Raw genomic sequence first — 18,425 nt, 5'->3', positions numbered from 1 at the left:
ATCACATTTTCTCTTACTCTTTATGCCATAACAAACACAGTTACAGCAGCCTGATACAAAATAATATTAGAAAAACAAGGGTCAAGAGCCCAACTAAAGCAAACACTGATCATCATAATGATGACTTAAAGCTGTTTTCAACATCCGAGCATCGGATAATTCTCAATAAGAACTTATGTAGACCTATGACAGAAATAAAGTCAAACTGGTAAGTAAGTGAGGCTGGTATTGCTGTTTGTGGAGTTGTCCACGTCCAGTGCCTGCTAGGAAACGTCCCACTTAAAACTTTATAGGAATGTTAGGGGATAATGTTCTAACAATGTTATTTTACAGGCTAATCAAAATTCACTAAGGTATGTGACAACAGTAAATGTACAAATCAATTATAGGCTACAGACTGATTAACCAGTTTCTTACAGCAGTTTATCACTATTTCCACCGAAGTGCTCTTATAATGCCTTTTTTTCCCCACCAAAAACAGTCACAGCTCTTGTATGATCAGCTAATCTCTGAAAACTAGGGGTGTAACGGGACACTTAAGTCCCAGTTCGGTATGTTCCTCGCATTTGGGGTCACAGCTCGATACAAGTTCGGTATATTTACATATTCCGTCACTGGACTTCCACGACACAAATCAGTACAATGCTAAATTATTTTGTCTCATTATAACAGCGGAAACAACTTAAAATACTCACACCGATAAGAGTAAGACATCATTCGAAACTGTAAAGGGTTTTTACAGTTTTTCTATTTTTATTTGTGTACATTGACAATAAAAACAAAACATTGTCCTTTTGTAAAGTAAAGAAAACAAACAGGATATTGCTTTCTGCGTCCCGGTTTCTTTTCCGCTAAGTTTGTGGAGCGCGTCACAAAAATGAATCGAAACTCAGCGTATAGGCTTCTAGCAATCTCTTGTGTGTCATCTGAACTCTTGTTTTGGGTTGGTGCGTAGATCGTCTTTTCTTCTGCTCTTTTTCCTGTTGTGGTGGTTAGCAAACAGCGTTGCATTACCACACACGCCCCCTTCTGGATTGGAGTGTGGATCGCCTGTGACTGAATGTATTCGTCGTCTGACTGTATGCACAACCATGACGGTTCAGGATCATATACATGTACCATTACACCCCTACTGAATACCAGTTTATCTGATTGAGTCAAGCTGCTTAATGGTGCTGATTTGTAAATATGGGTGGCCATATGTTAATGAGGTCATGTTTTTTTGGAAGTCAACCTCAAGATGACCTTGTCCTCCACAATAGACATGATGTTAGTTTTTTATGTGCGAGTTCTGAAAGTTTAAGCATGTCACATAGTACATCAAATGGCTTTTTCCATGATATGACCCATGAAATGATTTTAAATATATGACCTGTCTGATGCATCACGTGATTTGATCTTCACACTGTCAGTATAAGTGATAAATCAGTGTAGGAGAATGCGGCTAATGGTAACTATCTTCCAGCGTCCTGTTCCACGCATGTCTCTTCTGTCAGCGTTGGCTTCACATGTGCTATTTTCAGCCATTAGGATAATCAGATGGAAATCCGCCTCCTACTCTCAGACACACACCTTTTCAGCGTTTGTCCGCCCAGTTAATATTCAGTTTTTAAAGGCTGACATTTGGCACGTTAACTGCCACCAGCGTGTGGTAACCGTGGTGATGTTGTCATGGCTGCGGGTCTGGTGTCTGTGTAAACGTCAACGCTCAAAGTAAAGTGATGTTTTTTATCGTTTATTCAGCTGTTGTGATGAAGTGGAGATCAACAGAGACACTTTAACCCAGTGAGTTCTCCAGCGCTAGCATCTGAGATGTTTCTCCAGCAAAACAACCCCATTTCTCATTAAACTCTCAAGAACGTGTTTTAATGTTTTAAAAGAAGTCTGTTTCTTGATCACCAAGGCAGAAATTATGTGATGAAAAATACAGTAAAAAAATATATATTTTCAGCATCATAACTCCAGTCTTCAGTGTCACATGATCCTTCAGAAATCATTCTAATATGATGATTTGTTGCTCAAGAAACATTTCTGATTATTATCAGTGTTGAAAACAGTTGTACTGCTTCATATTTACCAGAACACAGTGAATAAAACGTTCTTGGTGGAACATGAAAATGTTCCTCAGGTCAAGGCCTTTTTTTGTGTTTGCGAGAGCTTTATTTTGAAGGGCAGGAGGATTGAAAGGCATGTGACAGGTGTCAATGTGGCATGTGATTTGCTGTCAGGTGACCGACGGTCAGGAAAGTGTGGTTGTTCATTCTGATAAGGAGGCCATGCTGATTCCTCGCTGTGCTTTGTGTTGTTTGGTGTTTTGTCTAGTAATAAGTAACTTAGTGTTGGTTGATTCACTGACAGCTTCTAATCTAAAACACTGACCTAAGTAATCATATGTAGCTTGACTTGTAGTAGTCAGAGATGCAGAGAGACTATGGACGTAGAAGTGTGTGTGTGAGAGAGAGAGAGAGAGAGAGAGAGAGAGAGAGAGAGAGATGAACCCACTTTGTTGTTGGTTTTATAATGCTGTAAAAAATCAATTCTGTATAGGCCTGTACTGCAGGAGTTGTTTAAAACCATCTGAAGATTTGTTACCGTTTCTTCTTCTTCTTCTGTTTGTATTCAGAAATATATTGTCTAGATTAAATAACTCTGCTTTTTCTGGTGAAAGAAGCAGTGATTTATTGTCCAGCTTGATCCTGAAATGTGAGTGAATGTGTTTTCTGTTTGGCGACGTGAAAGCACTTTTATCTCCTTCATTCTCTGAACAGGCAGAGGAACATTTGTAAGATAACCAGTGCGTTTCTACGATAAAGTTTAATGAGTTTTTTCAGCTTCTGGTTCATGTGTCAGTAACCGCAGGTCGTCCACAGACGCCGAAGATCTGTCTGCAGGACTCTGGAGAAGATAAGACCACACGTGCGAGCCCATTTCAGATAATCTTGTGCGTTGCAGTTTGAATATCTCATGATGAAATTGCAGTAAAACAGTATAAAAGAGAACATAATCAAGGTCTACCCAAGTCCAGTTCTACGTGGTTAAAGTTCCCTCAGTTGATAATGTAATAATATATTGGAGAAACAGATTTGGCAAATGCTCCAGTGTGTATTTGTGTTTGCGCTCTGGAGAGCGTCAAAGGTTTCTGTTTATAACGTGTTTTTGTAGCGTTGAGCAATGAAGCCAATCACAGTCTTCAGAGACATGTTCGTTAATCTTCTGACCAATCAGAGGTGTTTAAGTTTGTCAGAATCCACTCAAAACGTTCTGTACGCTTGCGAATCCACTTATTATAACGTCCCAATTCTTGTACTTGTGCACTATTCTATGATGTTTTGTAGTAGAGCAAAATAGTGTGTTCACACAGAAAATTACAAATACAAAAAATTCCTCTTTAAATACCTGGTTGATGTACTTAATTAACCGAAAAAAACGAAGGGTGAAATGTTGAACACTTCGGCTGCGTCCAAAAACGTAGGCAGCGACTTGTTGCCTAGCTCAGGCAATGACTTTGGAGGCATGAAGGTACGTCACGAAACACGAAACACAATGATTTCAGACAGACTTCTGAGGCAGCGTAACGGTTTAATGATCTACAGCAAAATAGAGCAAGCTTTGGTGAAAACTAAACCAATATTTAATTACTATAATAGTCATATCTCTGACTATTATAGTAAATAGTCAAATAGTCATCAAAAGTGGAAACCATTGGTCAAAAATTTACATTTACACACAAACTGACTACCAACCGCAACTTTCAAACGCCATCTTTCTTTTTTAGCTGAACTGTCATGAATAGAAGTTATGGAGAGCGCAGGATTGTGGCAACGAAGGATACATCTTACAAGGATACTTTCACAAAACATTTTATCTTATTTGCAATGGATGATGTCAACACTTTTACTAACTATGCACACAGTGATTGGCTGATGGGGGAGGAGTCTCTGTCAGTGATTTAATCATAGAAATATTGAACGGACGAGGTATATGTTGCCATCTTCAATTAAAGGTTTTAAAATAAAAATGTTGCCATATTCAAATAAGTTTTCAGCTAATTGTCAGTCTCTTACATGTCTGCGTCTCGAGAGATTGCAGAATTCAAGCGACAAATTGTTTTATAAATAAGGCTCGAGAGGAGCACGTTCAAAGTATCTATCCAATCAGCTCAAGAGGATTGAAGCACATTATATATACACTCACCTAAAGGATTATTAGGAACACCTGTTCAATTTCTCATTAATGCAATTATCTAATCAACCAATCACATGGCAGTTGCTTCAATGCATTTAGGGGTGTGGTCCTGGTCAAGACAATCTCCTGAACTCCAAACTGAATGTCAGAATGGGAAAGAAAGGTGATTTAAGCAATTTTGAGCGTGGCATGGTTGTTGGTGCCAGATGGGCCGGTCTGAGTATTTCACAATCTGCTCAGTTACTGGGATTTTCACGCACAACCATTTCTAGGGTTTACAAAGAATGGTGTGAAAAGGGAAAAACATCCAGTATGCGGCAGTCCTGTGGGCGAAAATGCCTTGTTGATGCAAGAGGTCAGAGGAGAATGGGCCGACTGATTCAAGCTGATAGAAGAGCAACTTTGACTGAAATAACCACTCGTTACAACCGAGGTATGCAGCAAAGCATTTGTGAAGCCACAACACGCACAACCTTGAGGCGGATGGGCTACAACAGCAGAAGACCCCACCGGGTGCCACTTATCTCCACTACAAATAGGAAAAAGAGGCTACAATTTGCACAAGCTCACCAAAATTGGACAGTTGAAGACTGGAAAAATGTTGCCTGGTCTGATGAGTCTCGATTTCTGTTGAGACATTCAGATGGTAGAGTCAGAATTTGCCGTAAACAGAATGAGAACATGGATCCATCATGCCTTGTTACCACTGTGCAGGCTGGTGGTGGTGGTGTAATGGTGTGGGGGATGTTTTCTTGGCACACTTTAGGCCCCTTAGTGCCAATTGGGCATCGTTTAAATGCCACGGCCTACCTGAGCATTGTTTCTGACCATGTCCATCCCTTTATGACCACCATGTACCCATCCTCTGATGGCTACTTCCAGCAGGATAATGCACCATGTCACAAAGCTCGAATCATTTCAAATTGGTTTCTTGAACATGACAATGAGTTCACTGTACTAAAATGGCCCCCACAGTCACCAGATCTCAACCCAATAGAGCATCTTTGGGATGTTAGGGTTAGGGTTAGGTGCATCCCACAAATCTCCATCAACTGCAAGATGCTATCCTATCAATATGGGCCAACATTTCTAAAGAATGCTTTCAGCACCTTGTTGAATCAATGCCACGTAGAATTAAGGCAGTTCTGAAGGCGAAAGGGGGTCAAACACAGTATTAGTATGGTGTTCCTAATAATCCTTTAGGTCAGTGTATATATATATATATACACAGCCGACTCACCTAGTTACCTCGACAGTTTTCTGCATCCCTCTGCCATCCCGACTCCTCACTCTCGGCTGGTTCCTATCCCAGCCCATATCTGTTATCAGCATACGATATCAGGGATGCCATTCATATCTGCCACTATTTGCACTAAATATAAATAGCATCTAAAAATCATTTACACTTAGAGCAAATACTGCTATTTTCACTTTATATTTTTATTTATATATATATATATATATATTGTGGATTTATTCAGGTTATGTTGTGAATGGTAAAAGAATATTTCAAACGGTCTAGTTTTTGACTGTTTTATATTCCCACTTATTGAACAATATGCCGACTTCTGCACTTTAAAAATGCAAATAAGCTTCAGTAAAAAAAAACAAAAATGAATTAATTGCAGTCATGCCTTCTGATCTGAGTCTTTATTGTATGAACTTTACAGGAAAATCCAAACAATCATCTGCTATCACAAGACACAAAGTAAGAAATATGACTTTTTTTTCTTTTCTTTTTCAAAATGTACTTTGTACAAAACATTGCAAAACTATTCTTTGTCACATACACAAAAAAATATAATCCAAATGGCACTTGTGCAACATCAAAACATAGTTATACTGTACATATAACACACATTACAGTTTCTCTTAAGATCTCCAAATAAGTTACATACACAACATTTGCACAACTTTAAATGACAAACGATTACAATTTGTCCAGCAATTTTGTCATCAGAGTCTCGAAACCCTGCTGAGCAGACCTCAGTTGTGCTAGAGTCTCCTCATGACGCCGCTGACATGCTTCTTCCGAGTCCTGCAAAAACTGCATCAGTTCACAGTCCACTCTTTGACGCTTTAGAGGTGGTGTCGATGGGGAAGTTGGCGATGCAGTAGTCAATGCAGTGTCACTGCTACACTGTCCTAATGCTTCAGGTCTGCGCACCTTTAGACCAACTGATGTCCCGACGACAGGAAAAACCACTTCTTGCTGCCTTTCCAGAAGGGCGTCCATTTCCGAATAAAACTTGAAACGGATACTCCCCTTCTCTCTAGGTTTATTGCTATCTTTTATTTTTTTGTAGGCCTCTATAAGTGTATTCCACTTCCTGGCCACCTTGTCAGGGCAGAAAGACTGCAAGAAATGGCTGGACAACTTATCCGCAGCATCTCTCCACAGATGCTTTTTACTGCGCATTGCAGATTTAAGCCGTGCGTTCAGCTCTTCCAGAGTTTTCGGGAGACCCTCACCTTCTCTCTCGATGTGCTGCCGCATAAGGTTGATCAAAAACAAAGTTTGCTCTTTGTTGAAGCCATCATTTGCTGGCAGTGGAATGAGTGATGGTAATGTGTTGGACGCAGCATCACTGTTCTCCTGTTGGCTTTCTAAAATACGAGAAAAAAGCAACAGGTTAGCAAGCAAGACATTACTACCATTGTAATTATTGTTATCTAACCTTTTATGGTATGCAAGTCTTCAGCTTCAACCATGTTTATCATGATTGTCATGTCCTCATTCAAGTAGTATGTGGTGGGATCTGCTGCCGTCTGGTACAAGGGACCGGTGAATGCAGTGCTTCTCTCGGGATCCATGAACATGTTCACGTTGTTGTCCAAATATACTAGAAAAATGCAAACACTGTTAAAAGGATAGGATTTTTTTTGTCATAATTTTCTCACTCTCATGTTGTTCCAAACCTGTATGAGTTGATTTCTTAGGCTGAACACAAAAAGAGGATATTTTGAAGAATGTTGTTAACCAAACAGTTGACGGCACCCATTGACTTCCATAGTAGGAAAAAAAAAATACCATGGAAGTCAATGGGGTCCATATCAACTGTTTGGTTAACAACATTCTTCAAAATGTCATCTTTTGTGTTCAACAGAAGAAATTAGCTCATCTTTTTGTGTTCAGCCGAAGAAATAAACTCATACAGGCTTGGAACAACTTGAGGTTGAGAAAGTAATGACAGAACTTTCATTTTAGGGTGAACTGTCCCTTTAACATCACATCTGTAATGCTTTGGGTTAGTTCATTCACAAGTTCATTTAATGTGAATAAACATGAACAAACAACTCTCCGTGTTCAAAAAGTCATTTACAGATAAACTGTGCACAATTTCAAAACCTCAATTTATCAGCCTATAAACAGATAATAATACTTCGACAGTTAGAACCGACTCATTCGCTTCTTTCTGAGTCGGTTCTTTTTTATTCATTTATTTCGAACCGGTTCTTTGATTCACTAACCCGTCTGGACATGCTTATTGGCTCTGCGTAAGGAGCGTGCTTGCGTCATCAACCCAGAACTAAAGTTCTCCGTGAGATCCAGTTCGGAAAAACTATTAGTTTTGAAGTCGAACGAGTCATTAGTATTCTGCACAGAAACTGCCTGAGTATCATCATGTCCACAGACAGAGTTTGGATAGTAAGTTACTCTGTGCACCACTTAGTTTGAGACACAGACAAACAGAAGCGCTAATAAACATTAGCCTATATTCCCAGTTTCACTTACTGTTGAGGCGCTGAGCAGCCATTTTGCTTTCTGAAGTCGGGGATGTTGTTGTTTCTGCGGTTTCTCCGAGTTCCCCATCAGCCTCATTCTTCAGGATCAGTCGCTGTGTTGATCGCAACACAGAGGAGATCAGTACCCTGAGTCAGAGAAAAGCTGTATTTAAGTAAAGAATACAGTCATAGTACTGTTAAAGGGTTTTGCTACACAAAATTCATTATAACATTTAATAACATACGGTTTACATTACATATCTCATGTTGCAGACTAAAATGAAATCGGAATTATTAAAACGAGCCCCCACCCTTTGAGTGCTGGTTACAAAACGACCGATTAAAATGCCGTTTTGAAATACACCGAAAAACAGCCCACCTTCTGCGTCTCCTTTCTTCTTCCGTGATGTTTTTTACGTGGACTTCGTATTTGTTCTGTAGTTGTTTATATTGCGAAACTGGAAGCACAACAAAGGTTTCCTTGGACGCCTCCATGTTGGGTTTTCCGACTTGTGTTCCGTCAACTCGAGGGTGACGTAATTCCCAGCTGCGACTTCCTACTTCCGAGATCAATGTAGCGCAGCATTAACCCCTTCACACCTGATTTGTGTAGAATCTTCTCCAGTGTAGAAATTAATCTTAAAAAAATAAAATAATTATAATTATCAGGGAGAGTGTGTGTGAGTGCGTGTTCAAAAATCATGTTCAGTCATTTCACATTCACTTGCTGTTTTTCACTTAAACGAATTAAAAACTGACTGACAGTAATAATTAATAAACATTAATGTTCATAAAAAAAAAATTAACATTAGAATTTGTCTGTGTTTTAGCTTTGGAATGCTTTAAAAACAACTAACATTAAACATAAAAAAAAAAAGTTTGTTCTACAAATCTAAAAGATTTCAAATTAACTTTGAATATTATCATTTGATACTATTACGATTATAATAGGTGCAAGTTGATAAATGCGACCATAAAATAAAAATAAAATTAAAAAAAAGGTAAAAAATGTGTTTACTTCTCTTGTCAGTTAGCCATGCCTGTCTTTTGTGATGATTGAATCTCAATCAGTTTGAGTTCTGGGTCATGTCTTCATTGTGATTGGTTGATCAGGGACCAATTAGTGTCCAGGCAATACTCAACTCATATTATAAAAGCTTATCATTTTATTGTTTTACACACACACACACACACACACAAAATGTGATGTCCATTCTATTGGATGAAGTAAAGGAGTTTCTGAGGTAGCCTATATGTTATTTATAGCTTATTAAATGCAGAGACTTTTCTGTATGGATTGAATTCCTTTACAGTCTTTAACATTTGTCAACATATGCAGGATACAACAGAGCTGCAGGATACTGTATCCCACAGCACAATGCTCTTGACTTGACTTTAGTTTCCAGTGTGATGAATTATCAGCTACAATTTTTACCATCTTTTTGTGACCGGCGTCAAATTTTAGCATGCTATTTGAGATGTTTATTTGGAATGTGTTGTAAGTCACTTTGGGTAAAAGTGTCTGCTTAATGCATAAAAGTGTTGCATCAGTTATGTACTTTCACCTGCAAAGAAGACTGAAATTGTATTTTGCTTAAAGCCTACACTGTAAAAAAAAAAAAAAAAAAATCGTAAAATTTACGGTAAAATCCGGCAGTTGTGGTTGCCAGACCTTGACTGTAAAAAATACGGTAGCAACATTTTAGGTTTTACAGACTTTTACAGAACTAAGATAAACTATGAAGAAACATATTATTTCAACAAAAATACATCAAATGTGAAGTGTCACGCAGGGAATTGTGGGAATGCCAATTTACAGTTTTTCACTGTAAATTATACAATGACTTGTTCTTTTTCACTTTCAAAAACTGTAAATTTAACAGTAATTTACTGTAAAATTATATTAAATGTACTGTTAAATCTATCTCAGTTATTCACCGTATATAGTACGGAAACTTTCTGTTAACCAATGAACAGTTTTTCACCATATCATTTTTACAGTCTTTTACCGTTAAAATCACGATAATTTTTTACAGGTTTTTTTTTATTTTTTTTATCATTTTAGATTTGTATTTGTATTGATTTGTCCAACTTGTTTTATTTTATTTTATTTTATTTAGAGGTTTTCCTAAAAATGTATATAGAGATTTTATTTTACATTTTATTATATTTTAACCTTTCTTGCCATGAAAACAGGCTTGCGTTAAACCACAAACAATAATTCAATTCTGTGTTCTCTCGATTCCTAAATCTCTTAACTTTTGGCGGCCGATCACACAAGTCAAAAATCAGTAGTTAAAATCATGGTTGATTTTTCCTCTGGTTCATTCATACACTTCAGAAAGGAAAGTCAAGTTGAGCGATTAGCATTGTGGTATACAGCTATTAATTACATGAAAAGTCGGCATAAAAAGGATGTTGCGCTAGTCTTTTCTTCTCTATTGTGTCGTATATCCGAGTGAACCGGCTTCTGGAACGAGAACAAATGTAGGGCGGGGCTTGATTTTGTCTGTGAGGAATTGATTGGATGGTTGTGGTTTGCTATTGGCGGATCTCATGTGATTGACAGGTTGCCCCGCCCTCGTCATCAGAGAAGAGATGAACTGCAAGAGGTAGGGGAAATTATTGTGATTAAAGATTACAACAGCACAACAAATAAAAAAAGAATGATGTGCAACAATTAATTATTTCCATAAAAATAAGAATAGTTTATTTTGATTTCATAGTGACTTTAAGCACATTTCCTTCCAGTTCTGGCTGTAATAGTATTCCGTTCCTGTGAGTGAAGTAGAGTAACGTCACAAGTTTGAGGAACAGTGTGGGAATCATCTGTCGCTGTAGACACATGACAGACCGACTGCAGAAACGTGTGGGAGTTTCACCTCACACCTTCACGCAGACTCCTGTGGGATGCTGATTGATGAGAGGTTTGCGCTGCAGGTGCAGCTTTAGTGAGGGATCCGGGATCTGGACTGACACAACAGAGTTGACTTTATATCAACTCCAGAATGTGAGCTGTAGACTGTAACCTGAACCTCTGTGCCCACGAGCAAAGTTAAAGAATTTAAAGAATCTGTATTTATTCCCATATCACAAACCCAGACTTGAAAAATGTGTTAACATGACTTTCATGCAATATTGCCATTAGATGACATGGGCTAACCCTTTTTAAGTATAATCAAATTGGCTGTACAAGTCATTTCTATTATTATTATTATTACTATCTAACAAACACTTTTTTTTTTTTTAAATCTTGCCTAGTTTAATATTGTATAACTTAAAAAATGAAGTTGAAATTGGTTAAATTATTTAAAACACACATACACACACACACCCATTATATATATATATATATATATATATATATATATATATATATATATATATATATATATATATATATATATGTATATGTATACGCACACACAAATCGGTTAATCGTGATTAATCGCATTCAACATAAAAATTTGTAAACACACACACACACACACATATATATATATATATATATATCTTGCACAGCGTCTGTTGTGGGAATGTTTTGAAAGTTGCAAAATGTTTAAAAGTTTATTAACACTTTACAGTAAGGTTTCATTTATTAACAATAATTAACTACATTAGTTAACATGATCTATGAACAATACTTCTACAGCATGTATTAATATTAATAAAATAGATCTTATTTTTAAAGTGTCACCAATTTAACATTTTTGGGTGCGTCATTAAAGTTTGGGACACCATGAACGTATATGTAGGTAGGCTAAATAATGAACATTTTAACCGGTGCATATTAAAAAAACTCCCAGTTTTTGTTTCATTTTGCTTTACAGTAACCAATCACATAGGTGTGTGACGATTACACTATCATTCTTGACTGCATTGAGTGCGAACAGCCTACAATTCTCAGTTCACTCTGGCAAATCAAAGACTTTTTGATGCGAACTTAAAACTTGTGTCTTGTGTGTGCTTCATTTAACCCTTTGAATAGGCATGCAGAAGTCACTTTTCAACTCTTTAGTCGCTGTATTCCCAGAAGAACACAGCGACATGTTTCCGTCTCGTGAACGAGAGTGTGTGAATGCTGATTCTAATGAAATATGAGTTGGATGCTCTGCTTGCCGTTCTTAAATTATTCATAATGACTCGATGTCTGAGTGTTCAGGTCAATGGACAGTGTAACGTGCGCCTCACAATTACGCCGGTTGTGTTTCTGATGAAACTCGTCTCTGCTCGCAGTCTTCATCACTCTTCCGTTTGATGGCCTGTGCTAAATATATCTCTGCCTTTGCTTCTATAGTATAAGTGTTTCTCTGTCTCTCAGTGGGTCTGACAGCTGTTTTCCTGTCGTGTGTGTGTGTGTGTGTGTGTGTCTCGAATCGATCAATGATCCGGTCACCTGTGGCGATCTGTGACAGAAAACACAGCAGAGAGCGAGAGGAAGATGGACGGTAACGAAGGAAAAGAGAGTAACCAAACATCTACTGTTTTTTTTATTACCAAGTTTGAAAAACACTGTTGGATAATTTGCAATGCGTTCTGTCATTCTGACAGATAAAGTATCTGCTCTCTTAGTAACATCCCACAGTCAAGTGATTAGAACTCTTAATGAGTTTTTAATTCATCTTTTTTAGTTGTTTTCTAGTAAATATCTCAAAATCCTTGAGAAAAAACGTAGTCGTATACTTGAGAAGCAAGCCTTATAACTCATGCAGTGTGAGTTATAAGGCTTGTTTCAAGGTTATTTTAGTGTCACTGACATACTATAAAATCATGTTTATTTCAGTTTTAGTTATTTTAGTAGGGCCGACATCAAGTTGAACTAAATTAAAATGCTGCTTTTGCAACTAGTTGAAATAACTTCATTTTTACAAATATTTTATATCATTACATTTCATGTAACTTTGAAACTCTACACCCTTATTGCCTCATTTAGTAAACGCGGTTCTATGAATATGCAAATGAGCCCCGCCTCCACTCACTCACACCAGCTCAGAGATCCACTGGTTGACGATCACACGTTGATCTGATTGGTTACAAGGTAGTTTGTGACGTCAGAAACACCAGCGATTTCAAACCGTTTTTGAGACTGTCTTTGATTCACTGCAGTTTTAAGGAGAAAATACTCAGCAATGGTGTCGACTTATGAATTTACACATGGTTTGTCTTAAAGCATATTAAAAACACCACATAGACACATAAACAACATTAAAAGCTGGATTTTCACCACAGGGGGACTTTAAGAATATTGGGATCTTTGACTTTTGATTGCAGACTTTTGTATCTTGGCAAACCTGAGTGCAGTACATTGTTGAAATCTCCTGTGTAACTCTTTAATCGTTCGAAGTAGGTGTTGATATGTAAATGTGGGCTGTCATATGTTAATGAGAGAGTCATTTTTGCAGTTTAGTATCAGTAAATGTTCAAGATTGACTGGATATGAAGTTTTATTTCCTCGATAAGTTCAAAACAAGCAAGTAAAATATTTATTATGACCAGTCCATCTGATCATCCTTCCAACAATGCTGTTTCTCCTCCTCATCCAGTTGAACGGGCCAAGGTCGGACTGTCTGATCACTCTTCCTTTGTCTGTTTTCCTTTTCTCAATTCCACAGAGGTTTCACAGGTAAAGGTTTGCCTTTACGAAAGACAAATAAAGGTGAAATAAAAAAGAGACTGGAGTGATTGAACGACACGCGCAGGTCAAAGAGAGACAGACGCCTTTCCTCGCGCTTCCGATACGGTAATGATGCCGAGTTTGAGTTGGCGCTTTGAACACGCAGACTTACCCCTCGCACACTAAAGCACACGCTGCTCCAGAGAGAGAAACGGAAGAAGGAGGAGAGAGAGAGAGAGAGAGAGAGAAAGTATGAAAGGGAAAGATGTAGAGCTGTGGGCTCCCCGGGGACCCCTGGAGAACAGGCTTCATCCTTCACACGAGTCAGATTCAGTCACTATGGAAACCCCTCGTTATTTCATTTGCTGGAAGACGCCGCCACCGCAGTCGATGAGTGTGTGTGGAGGGAAAACACTGATGTGGACCAATCGGACCCTCGTCCTGATTAAACCCAGAGCAGATGTTTCTCAGAGGGCTTTCGCGCGGGACACTTTCAGTCATTACGTCTTTGTGGTGCTCAGTGTTGGGAAAGCAACTTTGAAACGACTTTCTCATGTTCCAGAAAGTCTATTGTCAACATTACTAATTCTCATGTACAGTTATGCTCTGCTCTAAAATATTTTTTTTTTGTTGGAGAAATTGGGTCAGCATCATATTTGCTGAATGAAATCCAATACTTGTTTCTTCCTCATTTTGGGGTGCTGATTCCAAAAATAGTGTTGTTTTGCTCTAGAAAAATAGAATTTATTATTCGTAGTGTTTTTGCTTTTTTGATAACCAGTGTGTAAGGTGAAGACGTCTTGCATTATCCCTTAAAAACTGACAGAAAAACATGATTCTTGTCTTCCTCGGAGCTGGGTTACAACTGTCTGTTTAATTCTCAGCCGATTTTTACATGCATGACATTATTTTATGCCTAATCCTGATTTCCAGGTTGGAAAGCTATAAATAATATTTTTGAACTTGGCATTATGAAATTAGCTAATTTAGCTTTTTTTGCAAATCAGCAGAATTTTTTTATTTCAAGATGCTGTTTCAATAATAGCGTGAATTATTTTGTATTTGGACGCACAGAAGTTTTCACAAAACGTCTAATTCACAACGTGTGTACGCACATCATTTTTTCTTAACCTCACTCCAATGATAATGAATTTAAAGTGTCCTAAGTGAGTGACCACATGCTCAACTTATCAATTTGCATAAACCACACCCACTCTCCATATAAGGGCTTTCCTCATAACCTTACAGCCTTATTCGTTTTTATATTCAGCTATGCTCTCCTCTGAAATATTTTGTTGGCTTGAAATTGGATCTCATTTTCATATTTGGACGCACAGTATAGAAATTCTCGCCTATGTGTGTTTGCACTAATATAACCTCTTTCTACTTTCTATGCACATCTGTATACGATGAAATCTCACAGCTCAAACTGGACTCTGCTTTTCTTACTCTTTCACATTTGATGGAATAAATTTAAGATGAAATATATATTTAATCTTAACACAACTATACGGACATCCAGAGTATGTGGTTTTTGCGTATGTGTGGTTTCAGTTGTATATGAAGAGTTCAGATGCAAAAGCCTCTAAGTGCCATCTGAAATTTCTTCTAGAATGATCATTTTTATCAAGCTTGTATATATAAGTTCAGTAATTTCACTTAAATGGCAATGAAAATTACCTATGAATTGTCATTTAAGTGAAATTACTGAACTTAAATATACGAGCTTGATAAAAATGATCATTCTAGAAGAAGATTTCAGATGGCACTTAGAGGCTTTTGCATCTGAACTCTTCATATATTTTTCGTAAATGAAGATATAACCACATGCTTCGTGAATGAGACCCATTGTTCTTTTGTAAATGCATTTTTTTTTTACTTTTATCCAGTAATCCCATGCAATCTATAAGGTCATGGTAAGGTTGTGGAAGTTCACCACTGTGAGAACCCTGTGTTTGCTCCTCCTCACCTTCAAAAGCAGCAGAACAAACTCTTCCTCCGGCTTAGTTACCGCGGTGAAATAAGGTAAAGCTCAGATCTCACTGTTCTGTCAAATATCAGCAGATTAAAACAGCAAACGCAGAAACCTGTGTGTCTGCTTCTGCTTTCAGTTGAAGGAGCGAGTTTGTTTAGAAAGTTTGAGACATTGTCAGCTTTGTGCTTCTTAAAACTCTTCCAAATGTTTCATGTCAAAGAAAATATGAAAGTGTTTTTAGTGCTGAAATGATGGTTTTATCTGACAGCTGGTGAAATAATTTCAGCAAAACACAGAAGTTCCACTCAAAACTCGGCCTATAGCAATGGTTTATAAAAAAAAAGAAATATGGGTAACTCCTTCATTTAATTGTCCACTTTAGACTAATTAAACTATAAGAAACTTTGCAACTTACTCTCACTGCATGACTATCAGGTAGGATTAATAAGATTGCATTGAGAAGTTACTTAGAGTTAGTAGTTATAGTCTGTTGAGTGTTAAAGTGTTATCAGATATTAAGCAGACAGTCTACTAATACTCTAATGAGAGTTAGTTGACATGTAGTTGCAAAATTGCTCAATAGTTAGTAGAGTGTCTAAAGTGGACCATCAAAATAAATTGTTACTGAAATATGACTTTAGTTTACTTAAAAAAAAAGAACAAAAAAACTTCATTTAGAGGCAGATCATTTTAATTTATTAATAAAAAGGTATTCATCTTTTACGGCCCCTCATTGAGAACCACTATAAACTATAGTCTCTTCTGATCAGGCGGATCAGATCAGTGTGTGTTTTCCTACGGGAAAGCTCTAGGGATGACAGATAGTTGCGTTGCTCCTGAGGGATTTCACATGTAAACACTAAACGTCTGAGCCGTTCACAACTTCCCCTCCGTTTATTCGGCTTCTGTGATTTCACTGTGCCAGACTGCTAATGAGTTACGCTAGGGAGGAGTGTGTGTGTGTGTGTGTGTGTGTGTGTGTGTGTGTGTGCAGGTGTTTGGTCTTCAATCTGCGCAGTGCAAAGGACTATCCCATCCCAGGAGGCTGTTAAGATACATATCAGTACAGTACACTATACTTCTGAAATGTAGACATTGTATGTACAGCCTTCGACATACATGTGTGAAGTGTTTATATTTTATTACCAGACCATATTAAAATAGTGTATGCATAACGTTACAAATGTAGACGTTAGAAAAACTTACACATTCACTACTGTTCAAAGATTTGGGGTCGGTAAGAATTAAAAAATATTTTTTAAGAAGTCTTGTGCATTTCGTGAGCTTAGAATTATAAGGTTCTATCTCCGTTTAGGGTAATTCTGAGATACTGAGCATCAAAGTTTTTACATCCCAGCTGGCAAAACTGTTATGTTGAAACTGTATTTTATTAATAACTACTAACAAAATATTGTTTTTACAAAAATAACACCACACAGGCATTAATAAACACCTAATGGATCAGATTATGTCAAAAACTCAATTTCGACCAAAAGTGGAGATAGAACCTTATAATTCTAAGCTCACGATTTATTTGATTCAAAATACAGTAAAAACAGTGATATTGTGAAATAATATTACAATTTACAAGAACAATTTTTTTTTTGTGAATACATGTTAAAGGGGTCATGACATGAATATCAGAAATCAAAACTTGCCATGATCTTTTGACAAATAAGAGTCTTTAAAACATCCTGCAAGTTTCATATCTTAAACCATCCTCCTCATTATAAACAAAGCATTTATTTAAGCAAGCTCTAAAAACACCTTGTTCTTCTGATATTGCGGGATTTGTGATAATGGAACATAGGCAAACACATTTGCATATGACTGCCTCCAGAGCAAGACATTGACCAATAGTTATAAATCATCGCATCATTGGCCCCACCCACTGGCGTTCAGACGCTTAAAGGCTGACATTTGCCTAGACTGGATGTGAGCGTCCCGTCAAAAGCAAATAAATCCATTATAATCATGGTTGCTGTCTACACTGAGACAGTATACAGATGTGTGTTCAGTTTCTGACACACTCCACGCGGTTGTGTCTGTCGACAAATGGACGAGTGAAAGAACGTTCGCTTTGTCCAGTTGAAACAGCTGGTTTGCGTCTCTGTACAGACTTTAGAAGGATCCCAGCATCGGAAACAAGGATGTTTTTTTTAATGGCGTCCTGGATCATGTCAGAGGATTATATGTTTGTTCGGAGCATTTTGTTTTGTAACTGAGACACAGTGTAATAGACCGTTCGCAAAGAAAAGTCAGCTGTAGCCTATTGGATCTGACTGCAGCACTAACCATAAGTAAATGATTCTATTTGAGTCCTGAAGTAAATGAGTGAAACATTTGAACATTAATGCCTAAGTGTAGCCTAAATGTACTTGAGTTCGCATTATAGTTAAATATGCATGCAAAGAGTGTTAAACTAAAGTCCCCTTTAGTCAATTATTTTCTCCCTTAAAACTCCCCTTTGATCACCAAAATTACATATTTAAGTGTTTTATCCTTGAAATATTTTTCTTCATGCCTTAAAATAGCTTGAATGTAACTCGACACCCTTGCCTCATTTAGTATTCGCAGACCTATTAATATGCAAATGAGCCCCGCCTCCCGTCACTCACAGTAGCTCAGAGATCCACTGTTGAGATCACACGTTGATCTCAAGGTAGTTTGTGACCTCAGAAACACCAGTGATTTTTGGTTCACTGCAGTTTTAAGGAGAAAATACTCAGCAATGGTGTTGACATGAATTTGCACATGGTTTGTTTTAAAAAGCATATTTAAAACAACAATAAACAAACATTAAAAGCTTGATTTTGACCACAGCGGGACTTTTAAAGTTGCTTCAAGATATTAAACACATTTGCTTTTAAAAAGGTATTTGTCATATAGAAATTCTTCATTCATGATTTAATGTTAAATGAACAG

The 18,425-nt window shown here is 37.4% G+C and overlaps 2 protein-coding genes and 1 long non-coding RNA gene across 4 annotated transcripts in view; 2 read left to right on the top strand and 1 right to left on the bottom strand.

The window, feature by feature from the left end:
• Positions 1–18,425, top strand: part of rbfox3b (RNA binding fox-1 homolog 3b) — a 309,370-nt gene that overhangs the window by 75,943 nt on the left and 215,002 nt on the right. The window lies entirely within an intron of this gene.
• On the bottom strand, positions 5,821–8,485 carry LOC311288732 (uncharacterized protein). The gene is made up of 4 exons (XM_084406267.1): positions 8,291–8,485; positions 7,922–8,058; positions 6,864–7,028; positions 5,821–6,792 (listed from the first exon to the last, which is right to left on the bottom strand). The coding sequence occupies exons 1-4, from the start codon at positions 8,404–8,406 to the stop codon at positions 6,116–6,118; spliced, it is 1,095 nt and encodes a 364-aa protein (XP_084262393.1). The 5' UTR covers positions 8,407–8,485; the 3' UTR covers positions 5,821–6,115.
• LOC311288739 lies at positions 7,712–14,377 on the top strand. Its single transcript, XR_014626986.1, has 3 exons — positions 7,712–7,834; positions 12,327–12,377; positions 13,524–14,377. It is a non-coding gene; the product is annotated as an uncharacterized lncRNA (long non-coding RNA).

Source organism: Rutilus rutilus (genome assembly GCF_951802725.1).
Source record: "Rutilus rutilus genome assembly, chromosome: 1".
NCBI lineage: Eukaryota > Metazoa > Chordata > Actinopteri > Cypriniformes > Leuciscidae > Rutilus > Rutilus rutilus.
Note: the sequence above shows the minus strand (reverse complement) of the source record. Positions and strands in the feature narration are given on the sequence as shown.